The 24605-nt window shown below is 50.8% G+C and overlaps 1 protein-coding gene across 4 annotated transcripts; it reads right to left on the reverse strand.

The window, feature by feature from the left end:
* Nucleotides 1-1308: 1308 nt before the first annotated feature.
* Nucleotides 1309-12047, reverse strand: PRR7 (proline rich 7, synaptic). Of its 4 annotated transcripts, XM_044451070.1 has the most exons (4): nt 11510-11740; nt 3239-3910; nt 2866-3146; nt 1309-2052 (listed from the first exon to the last, which is right to left on the reverse strand). In XM_044451070.1, exons 3-4 carry the CDS (start codon nt 3128-3130, stop codon nt 1664-1666), a joined length of 654 nt encoding a protein of 217 aa, XP_044307005.1. In that variant the 5' UTR covers nt 3131-3146; nt 3239-3910; nt 11510-11740; the 3' UTR covers nt 1309-1663. The 4 variants fall into 4 exon arrangements, with proteins under 4 accessions (XP_044307005.1, XP_044307004.1, XP_044307002.1 ...); XM_044451069.1 differs by lacking the exon at nt 11510-11740 and adding an exon at nt 11915-12047 and having other exon boundaries at nt 2866-3910; XM_044451067.1 differs by having other exon boundaries at nt 2866-3910.
* Nucleotides 12048-24605: the final 12558 nt, after the last annotated feature.

Here is a 24605-nt window from a genome sequence, read left to right on the forward strand (position 1 = left end):
TGTTGTTACTTGCGAAGTCACGTCCGACCCATCACGACTCCATGGACAACATTCCTCCAGGCTTTTCTGTCCTCCACCATCCCCTGGAGTCCACTTAAGCTCACACCGACTGCTTCAGTGACTCCATGTAGCCACCTCATCCTCTGCCGTCCCCCTCTTCTTTTGCCATCTATTGTTCCCAGCATTAGGCTCTTCTCCAGGGAGTCCTTCCTTCTCATTAGGTAGCCAAACTATTTGAGTTTCATCTTCAGTATCTGGCCTTCTAAAGAGCAGTCAGGGTTGATCTCCTCAAGGACTGACCGGTTTGATCACCTTGCAGTCCAAGGGACTCGCAGGAGTCTCCGCCAGCACCACAATTCAAAGGCCTCAATCCTTCGGCCCTCAGCCTTCCTTATGGTCCAACTTTCACAGCCATACATTGCAACTGGGAAAACCATAGCCTTGATTAGACACACCTTTGTTGGCAGGGTGATGTCTCTGCTTTTTAGTATGCTGTCTAGATTTACCATGGCTTTCCTCCCAAGGAGCAAGCGTCTTAATTTCTTGGTTGCTGCCACCGCCTGCAGTGATCTTGGAGCCCAGGAAACTAAAATCTGTCACTACCTCCATTTCTTCCTCATCTATTTGCCAGGAAGTGATAGGACCACTAAAGGTTAGAAATTTGCTTTGCGGGGGTGGAGAGAATAAAAAGCAAGGCCCTTTTTAAAACTTCGAAGTTCATCTAGCAAGTGGAAGGAAATGCAGGAATGGTTGTGAGCATCAATTCATGTGCACTTGGAGCTGGGACCCCTTTGAAGTCATAACTTGGAGCTGGGACCACTAGGGGGAGCTGGTCACACAGGAATGCATCCCTGGAATGTACTGCCATCCATCCAGTATGCAATTTCTAGCTCATCTGTGGAATAGGGTTGCTTCACTTCCTACCACCATACATGTGGCACTGTTTAAAAGGAGTGGAGAATCTCTTTCAGCCAAGGGCCAAATTCAATTTTGGAGACGCTCTCAGGAGCTGCATTCCAGTGGTAGGCGGGTCCAAAGGCTAAATATACCAAAAATACCAGCTTGTTGTTGCTTAAAGCTCTAAATGTCAGTAACTAAGCCTTAGGAGGGGATTTTGACATTTTAGAAGGTCAGGGATGCAAAAAAGCTGGGAGACCACCAAATGATCAGCTGTGGGGGAGGAAATAGTGAGTTAGCCTGGGATCCCAGGAGGGCAGGGTTTGGGCCTGGGTGTGAGATTTCGCACATGTTCCAAAAGCAAGGCATACCCACTGTTCTCATGCATGGACTCAGCCACCCAGTACTAGGTTTGTAATAAATCAGGTTCCACAAACTTTATTATTCTCAAAATGTAACAAACAAAATATATGAAACAAAAGTTCAGGCCAAGCCAGAGGCCCCCTTGCAGTCAGCACCAACAGAGCCTGGAGTGGGCCCAGAAAAAGGGAAGTAGGTGAGCTGGGGAGACCAGCCCCAACCCCACCATGGCCAAGAAGAGGTCAATAGCAACTGGAGTCTTTGCACTGTGGAGGCCTGTGGCCCAGGCATGGCTGGAAGGCTCGGACTAAGGGACTGGGTGGCTCTTGCAGGCCCAGGGAACAGGCTGCCAGGATCCAGCTTCTGTGCGCCAACCACCGTCCCACTCTGGTTGCAGCGCAGCCTGCTAAACTGCCGTAGTCCTGCCCAACAAAGGCACTGAGACGGGCAGCTGCCAGGGCCCCGGCTCATAGCTGTCTCTGGTGCTGAGTTCTGAGTCTGTCCAGCTGGGGAAGATGCGCTGCGCATGCTCCGACTCCAAGTAGAGGTTGGTGCAGGTGGGGCCCCGGCTGGCGGAGCTCGGCAAATGGAGGGCCGAGCCATATCCCCGATCCAGGAAGAGGGGCTTATAGCTGGGGGGCTGTTCCTGTTTCTCTGGCTGCTCGTGGCTCAGGAAGGGGGCGTTGATTTTGCGGTACAAGCCTCGTGTGTCTGTCAGGACTTCACTATAAGGCGGTGGGGGCTCAGCCATCAACACGGCCTCTTCATAGCAGGGGGGCTTGGATGGATCTGGCTCTGCAAGTAGAATGAGCACAACTGTTGAGCAAGGAAATTGGGATCATGCACGGAATAAGGTTTGCCCCTTGGGGATGGGGAAACAGCAAGCAATTGTCTTCCAACCCTACTGTAGCCTTCCCTAACCTGTTCTAGACTCCCAACTTTACCATTGCCCTGACTAGCAAGGTCATTGGTAAGAAATGCTGTGCTTGATGGGTCAACAAACCTACCAGGGTAGCTTGCACTAATAATGTGAAACAGAGGAAATGTGTGGAGCAGTGGCAGGCAAGGTGTGGCCCTCCAAGTATAGTTGGACATCAGTTTTCATTAGTCTTAGTTGGTGAAGGAAGATGGGAATTACAGTCCAACAACAGCTGGAGAGTTACATGGTCCCCCTATCTGGATTTCAAGGAAGGTCCCAATAAATGGTGCAGTCATGGCCCAAGAATCGACCTGATGATACCCAAGGCCACATTTAGTGAGTGAGCAAACAGAGTCAAGGACTGGGGAACTGATACCTATACCTTCCTGGAAGGGGACTTCCTACCCCACCACATTCTTGAAAAAGCATCCTGACATCTTGCCCAACATGAGATGAAGTGTGACTGCTGATCAAATAACTTCAACCATTTAAGTTAAGTGTGACTCACTTCGCCATGCTAAAAGAGCAGAAACTGGGCAGCCTATGAAGGAATGAGAGTTTCAGTTGGCTGAATGCAGCCGTTTCCAAGTGCAGGCCACCAATATCCCCAGAAAAATCCATCCACCCTGATCAACCCTCCTACCAAGTATTGGTTCCATTGCCCAGCCATGTCCTCCCTTTGCCCTTACCGTGCCTGCAGCTCCAAGGCCTTGGGAGTGGAAGGTGAGGACGGTGGGGCTCGAGGCGGAGGCGGTGGGGCACAGCTATGCCTGGCGGACTTCTGATGTAACCCCCCCCATAGGCGGGGCCTCCGTAGGAAGAGCCTCCATAGGCAGGGCCTCCGTAGGCATGGCCCCCGTAGGCAGGGCCTCCGTAGCCCTCATAGTGCAGTGGCTCCATCTCCAGTGTGCGCAGGTGCTGCTCCCGCAGCCGCTCCTCCTGCCGCCTTTTCATGCGCCGCCGCAGATAGCTGCAGAAGCAACATAGCAACACAATGAGCCCCCAGATCAGCCAGAAGCCAGCAAAGCAGGTGAGGAACGTGTAGGTGCCGTGGGACATCACCATCTTTGCTCCAGGGGGCGGGTGGAAGCCCTAGAGCTTGCTGTTGACACGTGCTGAAACCAAGGATCTTCTTCAGCTCCAGTTGAGTGGGGAGGCTTGGTCTCAGATCTCTTCTGAAAAACGGCAGGACCTGGCTGCCTTCTGTGGCTGAATCTGTCCCCGTCTCTCCGGTCGCCCAGTCATGTTGGTGGGATCATGCAACCTGCCCTTCTGCTCTCCTACCGGGAATGTGTGCGGCCTCTCCTTGCAAGACGGCCCAGGTCCCTCACTTGCCCACACCACAGTCCAGGGCCGCCATCAGCACCACTTTGGTCAAGGGCTGGTGGAACGGTGAGTCGAGCCCCGTGTGCTGCAGCAGTTCGGCCCCTTCTAGTCACGCAGCTTCCTGCATGCTCTCTGCAGCTGTTGCCATGGGAATGGTTGACTGGATGCAGGGACAAACTTCAGCCTTTCAAGAAGATGCGGGAGTTCTGGCTCCTGAAGGAGCCCAGTGGGGGAAAGGAGAGTGTTGGAGAAGTTCCCGGGCACGGCCTGTCCTCTCTTCCTCGAGTTCCTGAGTTCTTGGATACTTGGGCTGACACGACCAGTAACACCAGCACCCTGCCCAGCTCCTTCCCATTGCGGGGTCAGGGCTTTCAGGGGCCAGAGGCAATGCTGACAGGAGCTCTTGCCCTGCAAACAGACAGACAATGCCAGTGAGTGTAGCTGGGTCGACCCGACTCATGCTAGTTTGCAGATCACGCCCCGTGTCCACCAACCACTTCCTCAGCTATCATGAGCAAACTGCCAATGAAAGTTCAAGGAGGGGAGCACTGCATACCCTGGATGCAAACAGACAATGAGAAAACCATGGGCTGGATCGCCAAGCAAGAACAACGGAGAGGGAAATGGTTCTTGCTCGGTTAGATGTAAAACACACACACCCTCCCCACAGCTAAGCCACCTCCTCCTCCAGCAATCTAGGCCAGCTCCACCATGTGGGTCTACTACAGGCATCCTCTTCATGCAGCCACAGTGCTGCCCACACACCGAGTTGCATGTGTTCACACACATGCTGCACACTGCATGAATGATCCGGCCAGCACGCACGTGGTCTTCCAGGAGAAGCCCATGCGCCTCATTGCCCGAGCTCAGCCTGCCCCAGCCTGGTGTCCTCCAAGAACTGGATCCAGGTTTATGCCCAGTCAACTACCCTGGTGGAAGTGGACTTCCCTGCACCCTCCTTTTCTCAGCAGCCCCTCCAGCCCCTTAAAAACACCACACAGAGAGTCAGGAGCCCCTGCCAAATGCATTGATGTGGAATTTTGGGGAGAGGGATCCCCAAAACCCAGGCACAGAAACAGTCCACAAACTCAGGCTTTCTTTTCAGGGAAGGCAGATCATGGAACCAACCCCGGATGTTTTGAAGTACAACTCTCCAGCTGCAGCCAGCATGAGTTGGGTAAGCTGCTTTTATACAAGGCTGATGAGTGCCAGGAGGACCACCAGCAAGCCAAAACCCCTGACATGTAACTGCTCTGGCAAGGAAGAGCTGGCCAGGGCTCCAGAAAGCTGAAGCACAAAGCATCCAATTAGGCAGCCAAAAGAGCTGAGAGAACGGCAAAGCTTCAAGGGCCCAAGCACGGCCTGACATCTGCTCCTCATGGCCCTGGCAGCCCAACTACACTCATCTGTTCTGCAGCAATCCCCCAGAAGCCGCCTGCCCACACAACTCACAGCCTCCCCCCGCAAGAGACTGCTCACCGCACGGCACAGCAGCAAAGTTTCCAAGAAGCGTTCACTTCGTTTTATGCTTTCCCTCACCCCAAACCCAGACATGGATGCACAGAAATGACTGCCAAAGTCCCTTCTATAATGCGGAGGCATACAATTTTACTCTGGAGCAAGCAAGCACGCACGGGATCCTAGCAGCCTAGCTTCAGTGCTTGCAGAGAAAAACCCAGCTCCCCACTGCCTCACACCTTCTTCCTAATTAGTATCAGTTCTTCCGGTGGCTGCTAGAAGCTAGGCCACCAGGCACATTCATTTCAGGCTATTTTGCTCCCAAGATACACCAAATGGAGAATCTCTCCAGTGCATATGCTTCAAAGGGCAACCAGAGGGTGTCTGCGAGCTCAAGTGGTACAGTTTTATAATTGGACTTCCTCTAGTTTTAAAATCCCAAAGGCCTAGCCTCTTGAGTGAAACATGTGACAAGGTTTCTTTCTGCAGGTGCAGGTTTCTGTCTCACCCTCACATTTTATTACCAGTGCATAATAAATCAGCACCCCTAGACGACACAAAGGAGGGAATTCTCACTGGGAAAATACTAATCTGCTCACCTATGGCCTCTGATATCATAGCCAAGAAATGCTTTCAAGAAATGCATTACTTAATAGTACCTGCTAGAATCAAACCATTCTGAGCAAAGCAGAGGTGGAACTCCCTTTTTCTGTAGTGGATGGGCCGGAGTCAAAAGTGGGCAGAGCTGAGGATGTGAGTCTTATCAACTACAGTACCGATGCTCAGGGGAGGAAGAACCTAAAGCCAAATGGAGCAAAGTCTGCCTGAAGTAATCACAAGGGCCTCACGAGGGCCTTGGGCTGCAAGTCCTCAACCCTGCTCTATACTCGGCGGAATTGGACTCAGATTTAGTCACGCTCAGAGCAGATTCACTGAAATCAACGGGACTTAAGCTTCACTGATTTCAATAGGTCTACCCTAAATATGCCAACATCTTTATCCTACCCAGGAGCAACTAGCTATAATCCCTGCAAAACAGGGCCGGGTCTGTTTCCTCTCACTGATGAAGCTTCATAAGAGCAGAAGTGCTGGGCTAGAGCAGGCCAGCCTAGCATTCTTTTCCCACACTCACCATCCAGAGGTTTTGGGAAGCCCACAAGCAGGACCTGAGAGCAAAAGCACCCCCACCCCATTCTCACATTTTCCCCAGCAGCCGGAACCAGAGACATACCCAGCTTCTGCTGTCCCTTCCAACAGGGCTACCAACATTCCTCACTTTCTTAAGGCATGAAAAAGTCAAGCAGACCTAAGCAGAATTAATCCCCACCACCACCATCACACACCTACTCCTTTTTCCTATTAAGACTAAGCAACCTCCTCCTGGCCATCAGAACCCAATGCAGCCACTAAAATTAGCTTCAGAGACAGACTGGCTTCAGTCTTGGGTGGATCTAGTTCATTTCTCCTAGCACCCCTGCAATGCGGGGGAACTTGCACAAAACAGGAATACATGGGTGGAATCTCTTAATAATTAAGGTATATATAATCTTTGATCTTGAAAAGGTTATTTTGCTTAAGGACATAACACATGTCTTGTTGGATCAATATATGGCCCACATAGCCTAGTAGTCTTTTATAGAGTCCCAGCAAACACTTGAGTCAAATACAAGAACTTGGCCACTGGTCTTCTAGAGGGCATCTGTTTATCTTCTGCCCACTGCTTATATAGCAAAAGGTGGGGAAAGCAACACTTGCAAGAGCCATTCAACACACAGACGTTGCAGATTCCACAACAAATTCCCCAAATGTCCCAAGTATCTTGCACTTAAAGCAGTCCTCCGCAACTTGATGTCTTCCCCTCAATAGTCTTATAACATAGCTTTATGTCTGAATTTTGCCATCTGCAGTTGTCCTCTGCATCCTTTTCACTTGTGCTTACCCTTCTGATAATACAATGGTCCCAAGTACTCCACCTTGGTTTCAGACATGGCTCAAATGAAGCATGACTTCCCATGCCTTCACTTTAGAGGAAATGTTTCATTTTGATACAGATGTATTAGCCAACAAGCAATGTTCTCTAGGCAGTTTATGGCAAAACATACCTGAATGCATTATAAAACACAGAGACAGACTGTCAACTAAGTGTGGCCTAATGGTTACAGCGTTGGATTAGGACTCTGGAGGTCTGGGTTCCAGTCCCTGCTTGGCCCTGAAGCTCACTCTGGGCAAGTCTTCTACCTCACAGCATTGTTGCAAGGATACAATGGAGAGGAGGAGGATTATGTAAATCACCGTGGGTCTGTTGCAGTAATAAGGCCAGACAGAAATATAATAGACAGACAACTTGTGATCACAAACTAGGAAAGGAAGAAGTGAAACAGACCCAAATGATTGGGTCAGTTGTGTTCAGAATATTTGAACTCACTCATCCTAGTTGGTGGTTCCATCAAGAAAATATCATTGTATTTCAGAAAGTTCAGGAAGAGCAATTTCATTGCTGCCCATGTTGCAAGAAGGAGAGGCTACCTACAGATGCTCAAGGCAAAGCATTTTCCTTTACTATTTCCAAGATTTGTTCATTTAAGCAAAAAAAACGAAAAAACAAAAAAACAAAACAAAACCCTGAAATCCTTCTGTCAAGGAAGCCCACAAAAATGAGTGAGCAAGGGTCAACAGCTAGCTGTCACATTGTACAAAGGTAAGGTCTGGTAATGGGAACAAAATCCAGCAGTCTGTGAAATCCAGTGTAAAACACATACCCTTTCTCACCCTTATTAACTATGGACGAAGGCCTGTAAGCATGAGAGCAACACCCTGAAAAAGCCAGTGTGTGCACACTGGTTCAAGTGCAGGTCCTTGGAGATATGGGTTCAAATACTCACTGAGCTGTGATGCTCACAGGGTGATTGGGGTCACTCACTATTTCTCGGCCTAACATATGTCACAGGATGGTTGTGAAGTTCAGATGGAGAAAGCCAGATACTCTGACCTGAGTTCCTTGGAGGAAATGCTATAAATGTACAGGTATGCTATAAATGGCATAAGCAGATAAATCTGTCAAGTATCAAAAGCCAGAGTGAGAACTGAGCAGGAGGTTCAGTGGCAAGGAAGGGTTGCAATACCCCACAGAGCTATTTGTGTGTCCCATGGACTAGAAGAAAAACTAGCCTACATGATTGCTAAAGATTGCACCTAAAGCATTTGTTTAGGTGCAATCTACTACTGAATGAATGCTACTGTAAACTATGCCCCATGAGGCAGGCCACCAGCCCATCCAGATAGCTCTTCTGACTTGCATAAGCAACGCCTGTCCTTCCTGATAATCCAATCTGAGTTACCTTAGTTAACTGTTGACTTTTTGGAAAGGTTGGTGTGGATTATAGCCTTGGTCAGGACTATTTCAGAAGGAGAACAAGATTGCAGTCTCTTTCTAAATGCAGAGTGCAGAGAACTCTGGGACAAGGACAAGACTGCTGGCTGGAACAGCCTTGATTCTGGATATTGTTGGATGCTGGCCAGAAACAAGCGGTCACAGAGCTGTTTAGATCTGTCTGAATATTTGCTGTAGCTGAGTGAAGTGTAACCCTAGCTAACAGAAACCAAAACAAGATTAACTCTGTGCCCACCTTCACAGCCAAAAGCTCCAAATACAGGTGGTCATAAAACAGTAAGTGATGCCTCTCAGTTCTGCTTCTGGAAGGTACCAGGAGAAGAGGCCTTCAAGCTCTCCATGCAAGCATATGGTTGACCCTTGTGGGAAGCAGGGTGCTGGACCTGATGGGCTTCCAGTCTGATCCAGCAGGACTCTTATGCTCCCAGTGATCCTACTGGCACACAGTAAGCCGCTATTATCTGGGAGTCCTTCCACTCAACATGATGCCCTCCCGATGGTTTAGCCTACAACTCCCAGCATTCCTAGCCATGGCCATGCATGGTGAAAGTGGAAGTCCAAAGCTTCTGGAGTACACCAGGTTGGGAAAGGCTGCTATGGTGCATCAACAGCGCTAAGGCCTGTTCAAGACAGGCTGCCTTAGCATTCCACTCAAAGGGATTTTTTTTTAAATTGTGCAGATAGCCGCACTATATGCTGCAGCAGAAATCAGGATAGCTCTTTGCAATCCAACCCACCTTTATATATAATATCTTCCAGTGGTTTCTTAAAGCTCATAGTAAGATGGGTCTGACTGTGTTAGGAGGGTTTGCTTATATCACCAACTACATTGCTTTTGAGAGAGAGGGAGAGAGAGAGAGAAGGGGGAGGACATGCATGCTTTCAAGCAGGGACTATGAATCCAATCCTTCCCTTCCCCCTAAAAGAAAAGGGACGAGTGATGCTGTGCAGGGCAATGCAGATTCCTGTACAGATCACGACAATAAATGTCAGAGTAAAGACTTGGCAGCATCTTGGCAAGGACCTCCTCCTCAGCGTGAAGCTGGGCCAGCGTATGCCTTGCATCTAGGACAGGCAGAGCAGAAAGACGGGCCTGTTGTGCTGACTTGGGAGAGCAGCGAGCAGCACTGCATCAAAGGACTAGCCACCCTTCACAGCCACCCTGAAGAGCACCTGAAGTGGTTACAGACTCAAGCCCCCTCCATCCTGAATGGGGACTGCTGAGTGGCAGCCAATACCTCCGACGGTGCTTGGTCACTGGCCTTCTTTGCCTTTCCAGTATAATTCCCAGTAAAGGGGTCACTAAGCATACACTGCCCAGCTCAGCCGGACCACATGTTGACTCCAGGAGACATGCTGACTTTACAGCTAACATGCTAAGTCTAGCTCCGGCTGCAACAGCCTCTCTGCAGCTCTCTATCCCCAACCCCTGCCATCGCTTCTCACTGTGGTTTCCCTTCACACATCAGCTTTGCTCATCCATGCATGCAACACCAGCAGCCCCCACTCACAGCCAAGTGGGGTTACATACATCCCAGTCAGCATGGGGGGAGGGGGCGGGGGAGCTTCCAGACAGAATGCAAAACCTTCTGACAGGCTACAGAGACGACCTGACAGAGCTCAAATCCAAGACAAGCGGTCAGCACACAGAAACATTCCTACCCAAGCAGCATCACCACACACACACACACACAGTTAAGGCTTAACTTAAGCCTAAGGTCAGCCCTGATGCACATGAGGTTAAAGCAGCCCCTGAGCATGTGCAGCAGGTCTCCACCTTCCCCTGAAGATAAGCTGCAGCCACCCGGCCTGAGGAGACATCTAGCAGTAGAAGGCGGCAGTTCTGCTGAAAGCTGCTCCGGTTCTGCCCTGCCTGAAAGCAATGCCTAAACATCCTGCCCATTCATTCCCGTTTTGTTGGGTGGAGGCAGTCTGTACAGGCTTCTGGTGACACACTTTCCCATATTATTACTTTCCATATTCCAGGTTCCAGTTCTGGTTTTGAAGCAGTTCCCAGAGCTGAGCCCTGGCACAAAATAAGCCCCAGAAGCCAATTTAAAAACTGACACCTTCTTAGCCACTGAATGCCACCCAGAGGCATGGCAGATGAATGGATGTGTACAGGCAAGTACACAAAAAGACACAGGGGACAACAGCCTTCTCCATCTGGTAGCTCTCCAGATGTGTTGGACTACACCTCCCAGCATGCCCAGCGATCCAGGAAGACACATCTAGTTGGGGAAGACTGCAGAGACCAGGCCTGATGTCTCATCTGAGTTTTGGCACTATTACATCCATCCCCTGGAGTTTACAAAAGGAAATTTCTCTGCTTCTCTTTCCAGAATGCAGCTCAGTGCATCCCGCCCAGCCGCCTCCTGCCCTGCCCTGCCCTGCCCTGCCCTGCCCTTGCTGCTGCCTCTGAGCAGCAAACTAGGCCTATGTGGGATCCATCTCGCACTCCTCTGTCATTCGCAGAAACACCACCAAGGATCCCCCGATGCTCAGAGCTTGTGCTCAGTCTTCGGGATGGCGTTGCTTTTGAGGCAGTGCCCCATCCACCCGCCCACAGGCCGAAACAGCGGTCTCGGTCAACACACAATGCTCCGGTTCTGGACTCCATGCATCCACACGCTTGCGGCACGGTTTGCACGGGCGCGCGCACACGCACACACACACACACACGCGGTCCCCAGTGCGAGGAGCGCGCGTTCACCCTGGCAGACGAGAGCGCGCTGGTTTTTTTCCGCCTCTCTCCTACTCCCCGCTTCTTCCCCACCCCCCGTTATTTTGTTCCTCCCCCATACTGCCAATCGCCTCTTAGCAAGTCCATTGCCAGCCACGAGAAACCCTGCCACGTTCCGCGGCTATGCCAAGTCCCCAGGTGGCCAAGCAACAGGCGGCAACGAAGCTCCAGCCTCACATGGTCTTCCCTGCCGCCTTGCTTGGGGCGCAGGGGCAAGAAGGAGATCCATCCTACGGCGGGCACCTGGAGGGGTAGCTGCACGTGGAGAGGCGAGATCGGATGGCTTTTCCTTCCTTCCGCCCGTTTTAGGGCGAGGTGGGGGAAGAAGAGATCGGGGGCTGAGCGTGGAGCCCTGGGAGATCGCCGCCACCTCGCCTTGGTCGGACAGGGCTGGAGCAGGGGTCCTCCTCCTCACCGTCACTTCCAGTGCTGAGATCAGGGATCGCCCGTAAGAGCCCCATCTCTGGCAGGCGGCAGAGCCATCCCGCAGCCTTTGTTCCTGCTCGGTGGGGACGCGCAGCCCAGGAGGAGCGCTCGTTCTGCCCGCGATCAGGGAGCGCGGTGGCGACCTGCGTGCTCGCTCGCTCGCGCCTTGCCCATTGCCCGTCGCCGCAGCCTCCACGCGGGCGGTGCCGGGGCTCTCCCTTTGTCTCCCTCGCCGCAAGCGCTCACACGTCTCTCTCTTCTCTCCAGCTCCTGCCTAGCTCGCTTTCCACCGGCCCCGCCCTCTGGCTCCTCCCTCCCGCCCGCCCCCCCCCCGCTCTGGCGGCGGCCCTGGCACTTGCCAGCCTTTCCTTGCCCGCTCTGGGGGGTTTGCAACCTCGTGGGGCTTTCCTCGGAGAAATCCCGCGGCGCCGGGACTGTCCGGAGTGGGCTGGCTGAGACACGATTATCCTTCTGGCGGAGGTGGCGGCAGCACCACCATCGCACGGGGAGACTGGCTGAGGATGATCCCGGCCTGGGAGCTCCTTTCTGCTCCTGGCTGGAATTTCCTGCCAAGCTTTGCTGGGCTTCTTCCCCGTCCTTTCCGATCCGGGCGGGTCTCTCGCTCTCGCTACGTCACGGGTGCAGCCTCGGCGCAGCACGCGGACGCGTGAGGGCAACCGGAGAAAAGGGGGCGCCAAGCCGGAAGAGTCCGGCAGAAGAGCCGGGGAGGCCTTGTGCTCCCAGCCCCCACCGCGAAATCCGTGATCGCTCTTTCCACGCTTCCCGAGCCAAGAATAGTCCCTGGAACGGAGGCCTTGATTCATACATAGCCTCCTTCCTCCCACCTCCGCTGCCTTCCACACAGACGCAAGAGAAGGTCTATTCCTAGATTCTATCTTGGTGTATAGAATCCAGCAAACCCTCCAAAAACCCGCAGCCGCTCAAGCTTGGGAGAAAGACCCAGGTGGCCTAAGCTGTGCGTGTCCATTCAGGGTTCTGTAGAGGGTGGTTTGCAAATCTCAGGACCTGGGTTCTGGAGACCTTCAGAAAAAACCTATACCAATAGTGAATTCCATTACCCTGAGTGGATCCTTAATAACCAAAACAGTACTTCTATCAGAGGTGGGTGAGGGAGAATCCAGGAGGGCTGGAGCCCTGAATCTCTGGGAGGTGATCTGCCTTACACATGGGCACTTGTTGAAATAAAGGAACAGGAGTCCTTGGTGATCTTTGTTATATCTGATCCCCCTGGACAAGCTGGGTTTGGTTTTTGGTTTTGCCCACATAGGCTTCACTTCCTGCTGCTATCCATTTGAACCTTTCCGCAGTTTTTTCCTGAAATTAAATGTCCTTCGCTCCCCCATATATATATTTATTTATAAATAGGGGTGTCCTTAGGGGAGAGGCCCCTTAAAGACATACACACTTCAGAGCATATGTAAATAGGTGCTTTTTTGTGCTTTGGACCTGAGCCCAAGATCTTTTTGGTACCTAGGACTGCCCTTAGAACACAAAATAGTAGAGTTGGAAGGGATCAAGAAGGCCATCACAGCCAACCTCCTGCTGTTGCAGGACACCAATTTACACCAACCCACTCAGAAGACTGTCCAGTTTTGTCTTGAGTGTCTCTTGTCAACTACTCACAGGAGGAAGGTACCTGCAGGCATCGTGGAAGTGCCAGGTTTCCCCAAGAAGAGGGTGTGGAGATTAACAGCAGGGAAAAACAAGCATTTGTTGCAGGCCTTCTTGTACCTTTATTTGGGGAGGGCTTGCCCCTCTGCCTCTCCAGTAAACCCACACGGGTGTCTGCCAGGGAACACACCCAAGAACCCAATGCAGGATGTGTCAGCAACTCTTTCTCCCTAAAATGGTGTAAGGTCATGATCAGCAAAGGGCCAAACCTGCCCCCACCCCCAACCGTTGCCAGTGCAAAGAGCCTGTGTGGAAGGAGTGGTGGATGATACCATGGGATTCCCTAGCAGCCCCCCTGAGGGGGCAGAGCCTGCCCTTTCACCCTTACCCTTTCTTCAGGGTAGCCTTTCCACACAAAGCTCGTAACCTCAACATCCCTCACATGGCATAGTCTGAATAGCCTTTAAACAGTCACAAGTACCAGGGCCGAAAAGACATAAAAAGCTTTTCTCCGAGCTGCTTGTGAAGGGCAATGCAGCACCACCTGCTTGTTCTGGCTCATGTTTGGGGCCAGCACAGAAGAACAAGTGGCAAGATTATGTCAGTGCCTACCTGCCCCGGCCTAAACATTTCGCCCTGCAGGTGAGAGGCAGCTGCCTTAATCAGAGGCAAGCCCTGGGGCCATCTCAGCCCAGGAGTGCTGACCAGTGACTCTCTAGGGTTTCAGGCAGGAACTTTTCCTGTCCTGCCTGGCAAGGCTGTGGGACGCAGTGTGGGGCCTTCTGCCTGCCACGGCCCCAGAAGAGTCTGTGCTAGTGCCCTGGAGTTGCTGCCTGGCCCTTGGTTTCCGGGCAGGGGCAGAGCAGCCTGTTGCCTCTGCTCTGCCATGTGCTCTCTGCAGAGCTGACAGTTGCCACTCCTGACTGCAGAGAGACGCAAGTCGGGGCTGTGGGGGGGGGGGGCACTGGAACGACAATGGCAGCAGTAATGCAGCCTGCAGGCCTCTCTGCGCTGCTGTCATGGTGACAGAACCAGGAGAAACACATGAAGCCGCCACTCAGTAATAGTTAATGAAAAGTGTCGTGCCTTGCGGAGCCTTGGAAAGTGGCAGCAGGAGGAGCCCAGGCAGAGCAATGGAGGGGGACAGGTAACCTTGTCACTTCAGGGGGCAGGGAGGGGGCACGAAGCAAGGGCATGGGAACTTCACTCGGCCCAGTGATGCAGCTGGAGCTAGACTTCTTGTCTTGCAACTGGGGGGTGCGGGAGGCGGGTGGGGGAGTTTGGTAGCCTTGTGATCAATTCACTTGATTTGTGAAGCGCACAGTTAGCACCTCTCTTTCCCCCTACAGCTGCCATTCCATGCCTGACAACTGCTTTATACTCCTTATATGTTAAGGTGTTTGCCAACCCTGCTATTAAAAATACTTCAGGTATGGGTGGTTTTGCATTTTAAGCTCACGTAAATTATAGCACCCTCATGATTATAGGAATAGAATGGAATTTGCTTCTGCTGCCCTGATGGTCTTATTACCTGCCACTCTCCAGGTGGTCAACTGAGGGGGTGATGCAGGATCCTAGTCTTTGGCCCCAAGGTCCAGCATTAGCTGCACCATGGTGTAGGCATCACCCTGAATAAAATGAAAGATGTGGAGACAATGAACACAAATGAACAATGGGGAAGCGGCAATATAATCAGTTGGTTAACCAATTAACATCTATAGCACAATATATTACAGAGATGACCAAAATGCATATTAGTGTAATGCCTTTATTAGGTCAACCAAAAGATAACTGTGCAGAGCTCTTCCGCAGGTAAGATGTTACAAAAACCAGGAGGGATGAGGTCAGGCAATAGGAGAGGGCGGGGGTGGGTGGGATCTCCCAGATGGTGAAATCAGAACATCTGCAAGTTTCAAATCCCAAGAGAATGTGCATGCATGGGGGGTTGCGGATATTCAAATTAGGTTCAGATTAGGTTAGCACTCCACAAGTACTTGAGAGAGGAAAGAGATCTCTTCTCAGTCATCCCAGAGTATAGGGCATGGAATAATGAGCTCAAGTTACAGGAAGCCAGATTCAGGCTAGATGTCAGGAAAAATTTCCTGACTGTTGGAGCCATATGACAATGGAACCAATTATCTAGGAAGGCTGTGGGCTCTCCCACACTAGGGGCTTTCAAGATGCAACTGGGCAGCCCTCTGAGAGGGATGGTTTAACTGGGAGTCCTGCACTGATCAGGGGGTTGAACCCAATCGCCTTCTGGCCCCTTCAGCTCTACCATTCTATGATTCTGCAGGACATGAAATGGTTGGGCCTGGAGCTGCCCTAGGGGTGCTGGGAACTGGAAGCGGGGAATGTTGGCTGTCCCATTTTGGAAATATACAATCCAGATGTTATTCAGAGATGTTCTCATCCTGAATGAAGCACACAGGCTTCTCTTACCAACAGACCACAGAAAGAAACTAGGTAGTCTTTTTATTAACCCATCTGGAGATTATTTTAGATACTGTACTAGGTAAGAAGAAAAGGTGGGAGAGTCAAGGGGCCTTGTCAGCTTTCTGTAGTGTTTGTCTATATTTGCTTAAATATAGACCTCGTGGAGCTGGAGTTGTAAGTCCCAGTAGCATAAAGACCTAGATTTTTTTTTTAAAGGAGCACATGCCTGCCATGGGTGCCTACCTTGGCTACTTCAGTCTCGTGACCTTGCTGGCACACTGCTTGGGATAAGTTGTACTTTGCAGTGCTGATAGCTTCCTCAAGCTCCCAAAGTCACCAGCTATCTCTGCACGTAGCCTTTCTGCCTTTCCTTCAGCTTTTCTCTCTCATGTTTGTTTTCCACAGCATTGACCCAGCCTGCTGCTATATGCAATGCCCCCCTCATTTCTCATTTGTTAACCCTATGTGCAAGCTGACTTGCATGAAGGTAATGTTTCCCTGACTTATGTGAAGGACATGCTAGGAACGTTTCCTTGCCTTTGGCAGGGGTTGTGAGGAAGCAAGGGAGGTGGCGGTCAGCCAAACAGTACTGCCGGATCAAGTTTTTTGAAAAACAGCAAGCAAGGCAAGTTGGGCTCATTCTTTATGACATCGTGGAACCCAAAAGTTCTGGGGATGCGTCTCAGAACCAAGCAACCCTCACAAGAAGGGAGCAATGCATGTCAGCAGATTTGTGCAAGTGTGTCAGGCACAGGAACTATGTGACGCAAGAAATAGAGGCCACAGGTTCTCAGCTGCAAAGGGGCTTATTACATCTCTAGTGGTGATGAACAGTGGGGGGGGTTTGGGGGGGTGCTTAGTTCCAGTAGACAGAGCAAATTCCTGGGCTCAGGATCTTGATGTGCCTTTTGCTTGGTGGATCTTGAGGCTGTAGCAATAAGCAAAGGAGATACTGCAAGCACGAAGCCTGTCCACTTGCATGATGTTTACCTGTCTGCCACCTTTGTCTTGAAACTGTCCTTCCCAAGAGGAGGTTCTCTGAAGAACTTAAGGTGCCCCATAGGCTGGAGCAAGTGATTACTTGCCATGAGTCAGCTCCTTTGTGCTGCGGCCATTGTCCCCTCTGGAATGTGACCCAGAATGGCACTTCCTGCATGTGGGCAGCATCTGGGGCTTACTCAGCATCAAGCATGGGAACATTGTATTCCTCCTAGAACAGGCCACTTATGGGAAGCCATTCTTCAGCAAACTCCCCCATGAAACTACTTCTCACTGGCTACCCTGCCTTCCTGGTTTTACTAGCAAAATGGTCCCTGCCTCAGGTTCAGGGACTTTTGCCCCATCTAACAACACATCAGTGTCCAGGCAGGGTGCACACCATGTGATGAGCTTTTTGCAATGGCTTGTGGCCCACACAATGGAGAATGGAGTCTCTTGATCCCTTTGGAGGAATGAAAGAGCATCTGGTTTTGCTTCCCTAGCTTGGTTTTGCTTCCCCATTTCCTTTCTACAACTTCTCTTGCTTGCCTTCACATGAAGAAGGGCACTGTGACCTTCCCTGAAACTTGGAGCATTCCTATTTTGAGTATGCTGTTGGTCACCCACCTGTGCCATGGGCAGCAGGAATAATGGTACATCTGGGCAAAAGAGGAAACTGGCTCTGGACTAAAGCAGGCCTACCCTCCAGCTTGCCTTTTCTATGCTAGCCAGCTAAGCAGCCTGAAGGAAAATCCCACCAAGATAGACAGTAAGACAGTGGTTTGGATCCAGGCTTAGTCAGAGTAGACACACTGAGATCAGTAGGCTTGAGGTAGTCACGACTGACTTAAGTCCGACCGGTTTCAATGGGTCTACTCTAAACTTGACTAAGTCTGGATCTGACTCAGTTTGTGTACTGTAGCACACATTCAAGAGTCTTGGCTTGTTGAGTTATTCTTGGCATTTCAGAATGCAGAGTTGATGACTGCCACTTTCCTTAGTTCAAAAATCAAGCTTTCTGCAGGAGTCATAGCTGCCAGGCCAAAGCTAGAACTGAAAGAAAGGAGGGAGTCTCCGAGCAGTAAACTGCTGCCATAAGCCACGTGCTGTGCAGGGTGAGGAACGGTTTCCTAGCAACAACTGAGAGCATCGCTCACCCCTGCAAAAGAGCTTCCCACAGCTCAGCCCAGGAAAGCAGGACATCAGGTTGCTGCAGGGATGCAATGATAGCATAGGCAAACTCCAAAGAGAAGTCAGAGAAAAGAGAGCTTCATTTTCAGATACCATAGTCCAACAATTTTACAAAGTGATGCCAATGGTTGGATTTAGAGTAGGCATATTGGACTTCAGTTCCCATCATACACAACCAACGCGGTCAATGGCAGAACCTGCTGCCACCTACCAGACCTTTTGGGCAGTCTGTTGCTAGATGCTGGTTGTCAGACCCTTAAGAAGGAAATTACATAAGCTGCAGATCTACAGACTATGGCAAAGAGTCCATTTACCACCAGCAATTTTTACTCTAGGGCAAAGATGCAGGCTTCTTCTGCTGTTTGCCCTCGGGGTCTAGGGAAATTGCACCTGGCTTGATAATAAAGGATCGCCTTTTCTCACTCTTTTCCAAATTTGACAGGAAATGGCTTGATTCAGACTCCAGGGTCAAGCTAGGTGCACCTTTGCACCTCCTAGGGGTTTGGGTAAGAATTATACTTTCCATTTTCAGCCAATTTCATTTTTAAAAGAATTACTGCAGTGAGAATTTGTCTTGGCTTTGTACATTTTATTGTTGTCTGGTGTCTTACTAATGAAATAGCTCTTGCAGCATTCTAACATGGGTCAGTCTGACATGCTGTATTTGTTTGCCATAGTGACCTATATACTTAGTGGGTCAAGGGAAAATGCTATCTGTCTGGGGCAGCCTGACAGAATGGCAGCTTCAAGGACAATAGCATTCTGCTGAAGTTTCCAATGCCCACTAGCAGGGTACAGCCTGTCTTGCATTCTTCCCTACATTTTACCCATTCTGGTAATTTCCCGTTATGGATTCATGAATCTTGTAAAAAATGTGCTTTACTAGAGAATTCCAGTCAAGCACTCATTCTAAAAAATGTTCCAAATATTGCTAAGAATTAACTGGAATCCTTTGCTCCATTCACCCATGTTATTTTAAATATTAATATAACAGATTATGATCTAATGATATTGATTATAAGCTAATAAATAATGAATATATAAAACAGAGATATTAAGAAAAGAAATTGTATAATACCTACAGAACAAACCACTGACAGTTACCTATAGGCTATCAGATACTGCAAGTGAAATATTCAAACACTGTTGTCAAATATCCACTAATGAAAATTAAGTATAAATACTGTCAAATATCAACCTCAAATATTGATTTATTTAAAAATATTACATGTCAAAGATTCAACAGATTCTGACACCAACACCCACAAAGCAGGAATAACAAAGGCAAATTAATTTTGACTCTAGCTGTTCCTTTTCCCGTATAGGTACTGGTTAGGGCTATATATGAGAGCAGAGAGACTAGTTTCTCTGGGATCCAGGGAAAGCACTGCATGTGAGTTCGCATTTCCTACTCTTTTCAAGATTTTAGCTAGTTCCACTTCCTTTGCCCCCTTTAACCTTCTAGACTTGCAGTCTTAATTTTCTGCAATGTTTCCACCATCCTTTGGGGATATTTCAGAGGAGGCATTGCTCGGGGTGCTTCTCCCTTCAAAGGACAGGCAAGAGGCAGCAAAGAACAGGGTGGCCAATCCAGCACACAGTCGACTCACCTTTTCACCAGGGGATATTTGGACGATTGCACCATGCAGCTTCCATGCAGCCTGTTGCTGGCAGTGGTTTTGGACTGTGGCGCATTTTTAAGTGAACTGTAATGGGGTTTAAACTTAATGCGTGTTAGTTGCTGCAAGTTGCCTTTTGCCTGAGTGAAGCAAGGTTGCTGGAATAAAAGACCAGCCTCGTGCATGCTTGACAGTGCGTGTAGAACTGGGTCAGTAAGTGAAGCACAAGAGGAGCAAAGAGAATTGGCTGTGGTTTGGTTTTAAGTGTTCAGTTATCACATCGTCACACTCTGCTGAAGAGGGGTCCAATGAAAACCATTCATTGTGAATGCACAGACACCTGAGCTCTCCGGTTAAAAAGATAGGGTTGGGGGTGAGGTGGGAGAAATCTGCCTGCATGATGGGAACTCTTGCCAGTTTTCACTAGTCCGCCAAAGGTCCAAGTCACTATAAGGCAGCTTTGTACATTTGATCTCCCATCAAGGGCAATGCATTGAGGCCAGTGCACATGAGAGGACAGTTTCTGGATAAGTGTCTGGGGAACAGCAACAGAGGGGGGAAATACCGTCTCAGCCACTAACTGCGGAGACCCACATTCATCACTCGTGGCTCTGCCTCTTCAGCACAGCAAGTCTCTAAGGCTGGACTACACAGCCTACCCACAAATGGTTACAATCCTAACCACAATCCCCAACATCCCAAGGCAGCACTATCCCCAGTTGTAGTCAGACACACCCGGAGGGCACCACATTGTGGAAAGCTGGAGTTTAGGGTCAAGTCTTCACTCTAGAATAGAATTACTGGTTCTGCCAAAGTTCTACAGTTGAAAGAATCCTAAGGATTTTAGCCTAAAATGCCCCCTTTTCCTGCTGGTGGGAAAATAAATCCTCCCACCTCCACTTGTTTCTATAGCAACTGTTCCCAAGATAACAAACTGCACTCAACAGTCTCAAGCAATAAGAGTGCAGAAAATGTAGTGGGACACAGTTCATAGGATTGGGATCCCCCCAAAGCCCCTTTCAATCTAAAGGCCCAGGGAAGAGCAAACGTTGCTTATCCAGACCACTGCTATGGAGGAGTCTTTAAATGCCCCAGCTTCAGAGAATGTTGGCGTCCTAGTTAAGTGCTTCACTTGGAAGATATCGGTTTTTGAAGCAGTAAGCTGTTAACAGAAATGATGGAGACCAGAAAATCAGTGGGCTCCGTCAGGAGTAACTTTGGCGTGTCCACATCAATGGGACATCAGTGCTGAGCTCCCACTGACTGAGCAGGACTAACGTCTCTGAACTGGGGCCCATGAATGAACACGCCAAGCTTCTGCGGCTGGACAGGTGAGATGTTCTCCCCCAGGACAAGCCTTGCTTTCAGGGAACGTGCTTTTCAAATGTTGTCAGACAGGATCGCTCTTTGCCTTCCTGCTCCAGCATTTGTGAAGATCTCTCTAAGCATTCAATGGCTTTGTCCAAAAGTTCCAGCTGTACAGGGGCACAGTCGGCAGGCACCATTTCCTAGGGCTGTTCCATTTGCTGCCTTCTAATCTACTTCCTTGCACACTGGAGGACTTTTTGCCTTAGATACAATCCAAACATGTGTATATACTAGGTGGGCATCAAGCAGGAAAAAAAATGGCTGGAAGAAGCTTCAGGGAAGCAGTTACCATATTTTTCACTCTATAAGATGCACTTTTTTCCCCCTCAAAAGTAAGGGGAAATGTCTGTGCGTCTTATAGAGCAAATGTGTGTGTGCCCGACGCCCGGGATGCTGCTGGCCCGCCTGCACCACGTGGCACCACCTGGCCGGCACGCGCTCGACACGTGCTGCTCTGCCCCCCTCCTCTGGCGCAGGTGAGAGCTGTGCCGCTCAGGGGGAGAGGTGCAGAGGAGGAGGAGCCACAGGCTTTAACCCGCCGGCCGCACGGAGAGACGGACTGCTCACGCCCACCGCCCGGGAAGACCTGCCGCCGGCACACTGCCGGCCTGGCTGCACTACACCTGGCCGGCACGCGCTCGGCGCGCCCTGCTCTGTCCCCCTCCTCTGGCACAGGTGAGAGCTGTTAACCACAGGTCGGTGTGTGTTTTGAAATGGCAACCCGTCTTTTAATGAAGCCCATGGGGAAGTGATGGGGAAAGTGCCTGTGATTATCAGGAAGCTTTCCATGGATCCCTCCTCTAAAAACTAGGTGCGTCTTATGGTCAGGTGCGTCTTATAGAGCGAAAAATACGGTAACTAGCAAGGAAAGGATTAAGCACACCCTTCCATTTTCATTGGAAACATTACAGTGAGGAAGAGGCCTTCCAGGATATTGTACAGTTAGCACAAGGTACACAAGGCAAAGAAAACCAAGAGCTCAGTGCTCCCAAGAACAGAGGAAGAAGCTCCCTTTGACTAACCTAGCTTTGGCCCTTCCAGCCCAGTTGAGCTCAACACAGCAAGGCTCTCTAGGGCTCCAGATTTTTTCTAATCCTACCAGCAGGTGCTGAGGATTGAACCTGTGACCTTCTGCATGCAAAGCTGGTTTTCTAGCACTGACCTACTGCTCCTCCTCTTGCAGCTCTTGCAGCTCTTCAAGTCCTTATATCAGTTTTTAAAATATTGCAATTGGAAGTCAAAATTTCCACAGGGCAATGCTTCATGAAAGGGGCACTGATTTGGTGGGAAACATTTGTGGATGAAGATACCGTGCTATTTGTGCTCCCTGTATAAAACAGAAGGGCCCCTTCATCAAGTGTAGTAGGTAAACCAAATGGGTCCTCATTTTTCCCTTCATCTTTTCTTTCAGCCGCAGGTGGCAGATCTGAAGTCAGAGTAAATGATTCCAGAATTAAGCAGACAGCTTTCCACCCCACATACTGTTCCCGATTGGAGAGGCGGAGCTGTCACTTGGAAGAAAGCGAAGTTGCTAAGCATCCATTTAGAGATGTGTTGAAATGACCCACCCAGCCTCTTTCCTCCTATAACCTCAGTTCACCTTCCATTTTCCTTCTAGTGGGGGTTCTCCATGAGGGGAGGGATTGTGAAATGGCTACATATATGTGTGTATATGTACACACACACACACACACACACAATCCAGAATCTGTTTTCCATGGATGGAAAGGCGTCCTTGTACCGTTGGGCAGCATCCCTCAGCCCTCCGCGTGGAAATTCTGGGCGGTGGAGGGGCTGTTGCAGGGAAGAGGAAATGGGAAAATCGAACTCTGCCAACCCACCTGTCTGTGCCTAAATCTCGATCCAACCCATGGTATAGAAATGGCACGATCAAAAGACGAAGAGGCCGAAAATACCATTGCAACTGATTTGTATAGCTCTAAGACCAGAAAAAGAAACAATAGTTTTAAACGACAGGAAGCTAGATTTAGATGCAAGATTAAGAATTTCGTGAGGACAAGAGCATTTCAACAATGAAACAAAAGCTGTCTTTGTGAAGGCAGCGAAGAAATGCCCTTCTTCGGAGATTTCCAACAGGACAAGATCGGGCGGACTCCTGCGGAGGCACGTACGCGGGCGGCACAGGACGTCCCGTCTCCAGACAGGGCAGGGGTGGGGTTGGGCAACGGAAGGGACGGGGAGGGGGAGCAGAGAAAGAGAATAGACCCAGGAGGGAGGGAAGAGGGGGGAAACGATCCAAGGGGGAGGGAAAGAAAGGTTGGGGGGAGGGGAAGGAAGGAAGGAACGATCCAGGAGGGAAGGAGGAAGGGAGAGAGAAAAGATACGGGGGGGGGGGGGGGGAAAGAAAGAACAGATTCACGAAAGAGGGGGCAAAAGAAAGGAAGGAGGGATCCGGAGGAGGAGGAGGAGGAGGGAAAGAAAGGGGCGGGCGGGATGGATGCAGAGCTCTTCGTCTCAGGCGTGGCTACTTCCTACTCTGAACGCGCTTCAGCCTCGCTTTTGCCCTCTGCCCACCCCTCCCATTGTGTAAGCAGGCCCTGCTGTTCCTGGGCTGAGGCCGCGCGGTAAAGCGGTGCCGCCTGGAGGCTACGAGCTCGGCTCTTGCTGACAAGCCGCCCGGCTCCGCTCCTTCGCAGCGACAGCGTGGCCAGCGCCGCGCGCGTTCTGGCGGGCTTCCTGCGAACATCTGGAGGAAGCCGGGGGTGGGGTGGGGTGGGGTGGGGTGGAGGGGCGGGAGCCGGTGTTGCACGAAGACGCAGCTTGTCGGCTTTTCTTGCGCCCCAGCACCGCCTGGAGGAAATCGGACGCCCTCCCGGCAGAGCAGCAGCGTAGAAGCGTGGAAGAGGACGCTGCAGCAGCAGCCTCGCCGCCCATCCACGCGCCCTCATGCAATGCTCAGCATGGCCGGGCACCGCTCCCACCGCCCGTTAAAACCAAACAGAACATCCGGTCTGCTGCAGCGCCGGCGCCCCCCGCCTCGACAACGGGCAGGCGGCTCGACGCAGATCCTCGTTTCCACGGCGAGCAAGCGAGGCAGGACGGCTCCGAGCCGCGCGCCCCCTAGCGGCAGGTGCCTGCTGCGTTGGCTTGCGGGGCTCGCGTCCTTTGCGCCGAAATTCTCATTGCCTTGGAAACACCGCCGGGAAAGAAACAGCGGCACGGATGCCAGCGCCTCCCTCCTTCCTGGCAGGCCGAAAGCAGCGCAAGCAGAAGCACCCCCTTCCCCCCAAAAAACCTGTTAAGAGCGAGCGTGCTTGCTTTTATAAGGGCCCCTGGCGCATCTTCGCCATCGCTTGGGGCGGAGTCATTCTTGTCCCAGGGGCAGGAGAGCTCGGCCTCAGCACATGGGACAGCTCCCACCTTCAGTAGCGGCCAGGCCCTGTTCACGCCGAGCAGGAGATGAAAGGCACCCCGCTCCTGCGCAGATACAGATCGCCACCCAGGCAGAGTTGGCTGCTGCCCTCGCTGCGCATGCCATGTGTTCCGTGACCCCTCCCGCTGGCCAATCCCACCTTTGCCCAATTCATCTAAATTTTGCATTTCCTAAAATAGTACCAGAATAGTATGCAAATTAATTAGTATGGGGAACGGCATAATTTGTTTTACGTGCGAAATACAAATTTCCTTGGGTCAGGAGGTTGGTTTTTCTCTTGTTTTTAGACAGTCAGCCCAACAAGACAGCACAGTTGTACACAGCATCATAACAACTGCTTTAGCGTAACGTTACCATATGAGTAAGGATGTTATAAGGACAGCAGGATAACCTGCTCACTATCTTGTTCCCTGAGGCTGAAATGTCAAGGACCTGTTCGGGAAAGAGGAGTTAGGAGGGAGCGAGCA

The sequence above is a fragment of the Varanus komodoensis genome, unplaced genomic scaffold (genome assembly GCF_004798865.1).
Source record: "Varanus komodoensis strain SLA01 unplaced genomic scaffold, ASM479886v1 scaffold6_1, whole genome shotgun sequence".
Taxonomy (NCBI): Eukaryota; Metazoa; Chordata; class Lepidosauria; order Squamata; family Varanidae; genus Varanus; species Varanus komodoensis.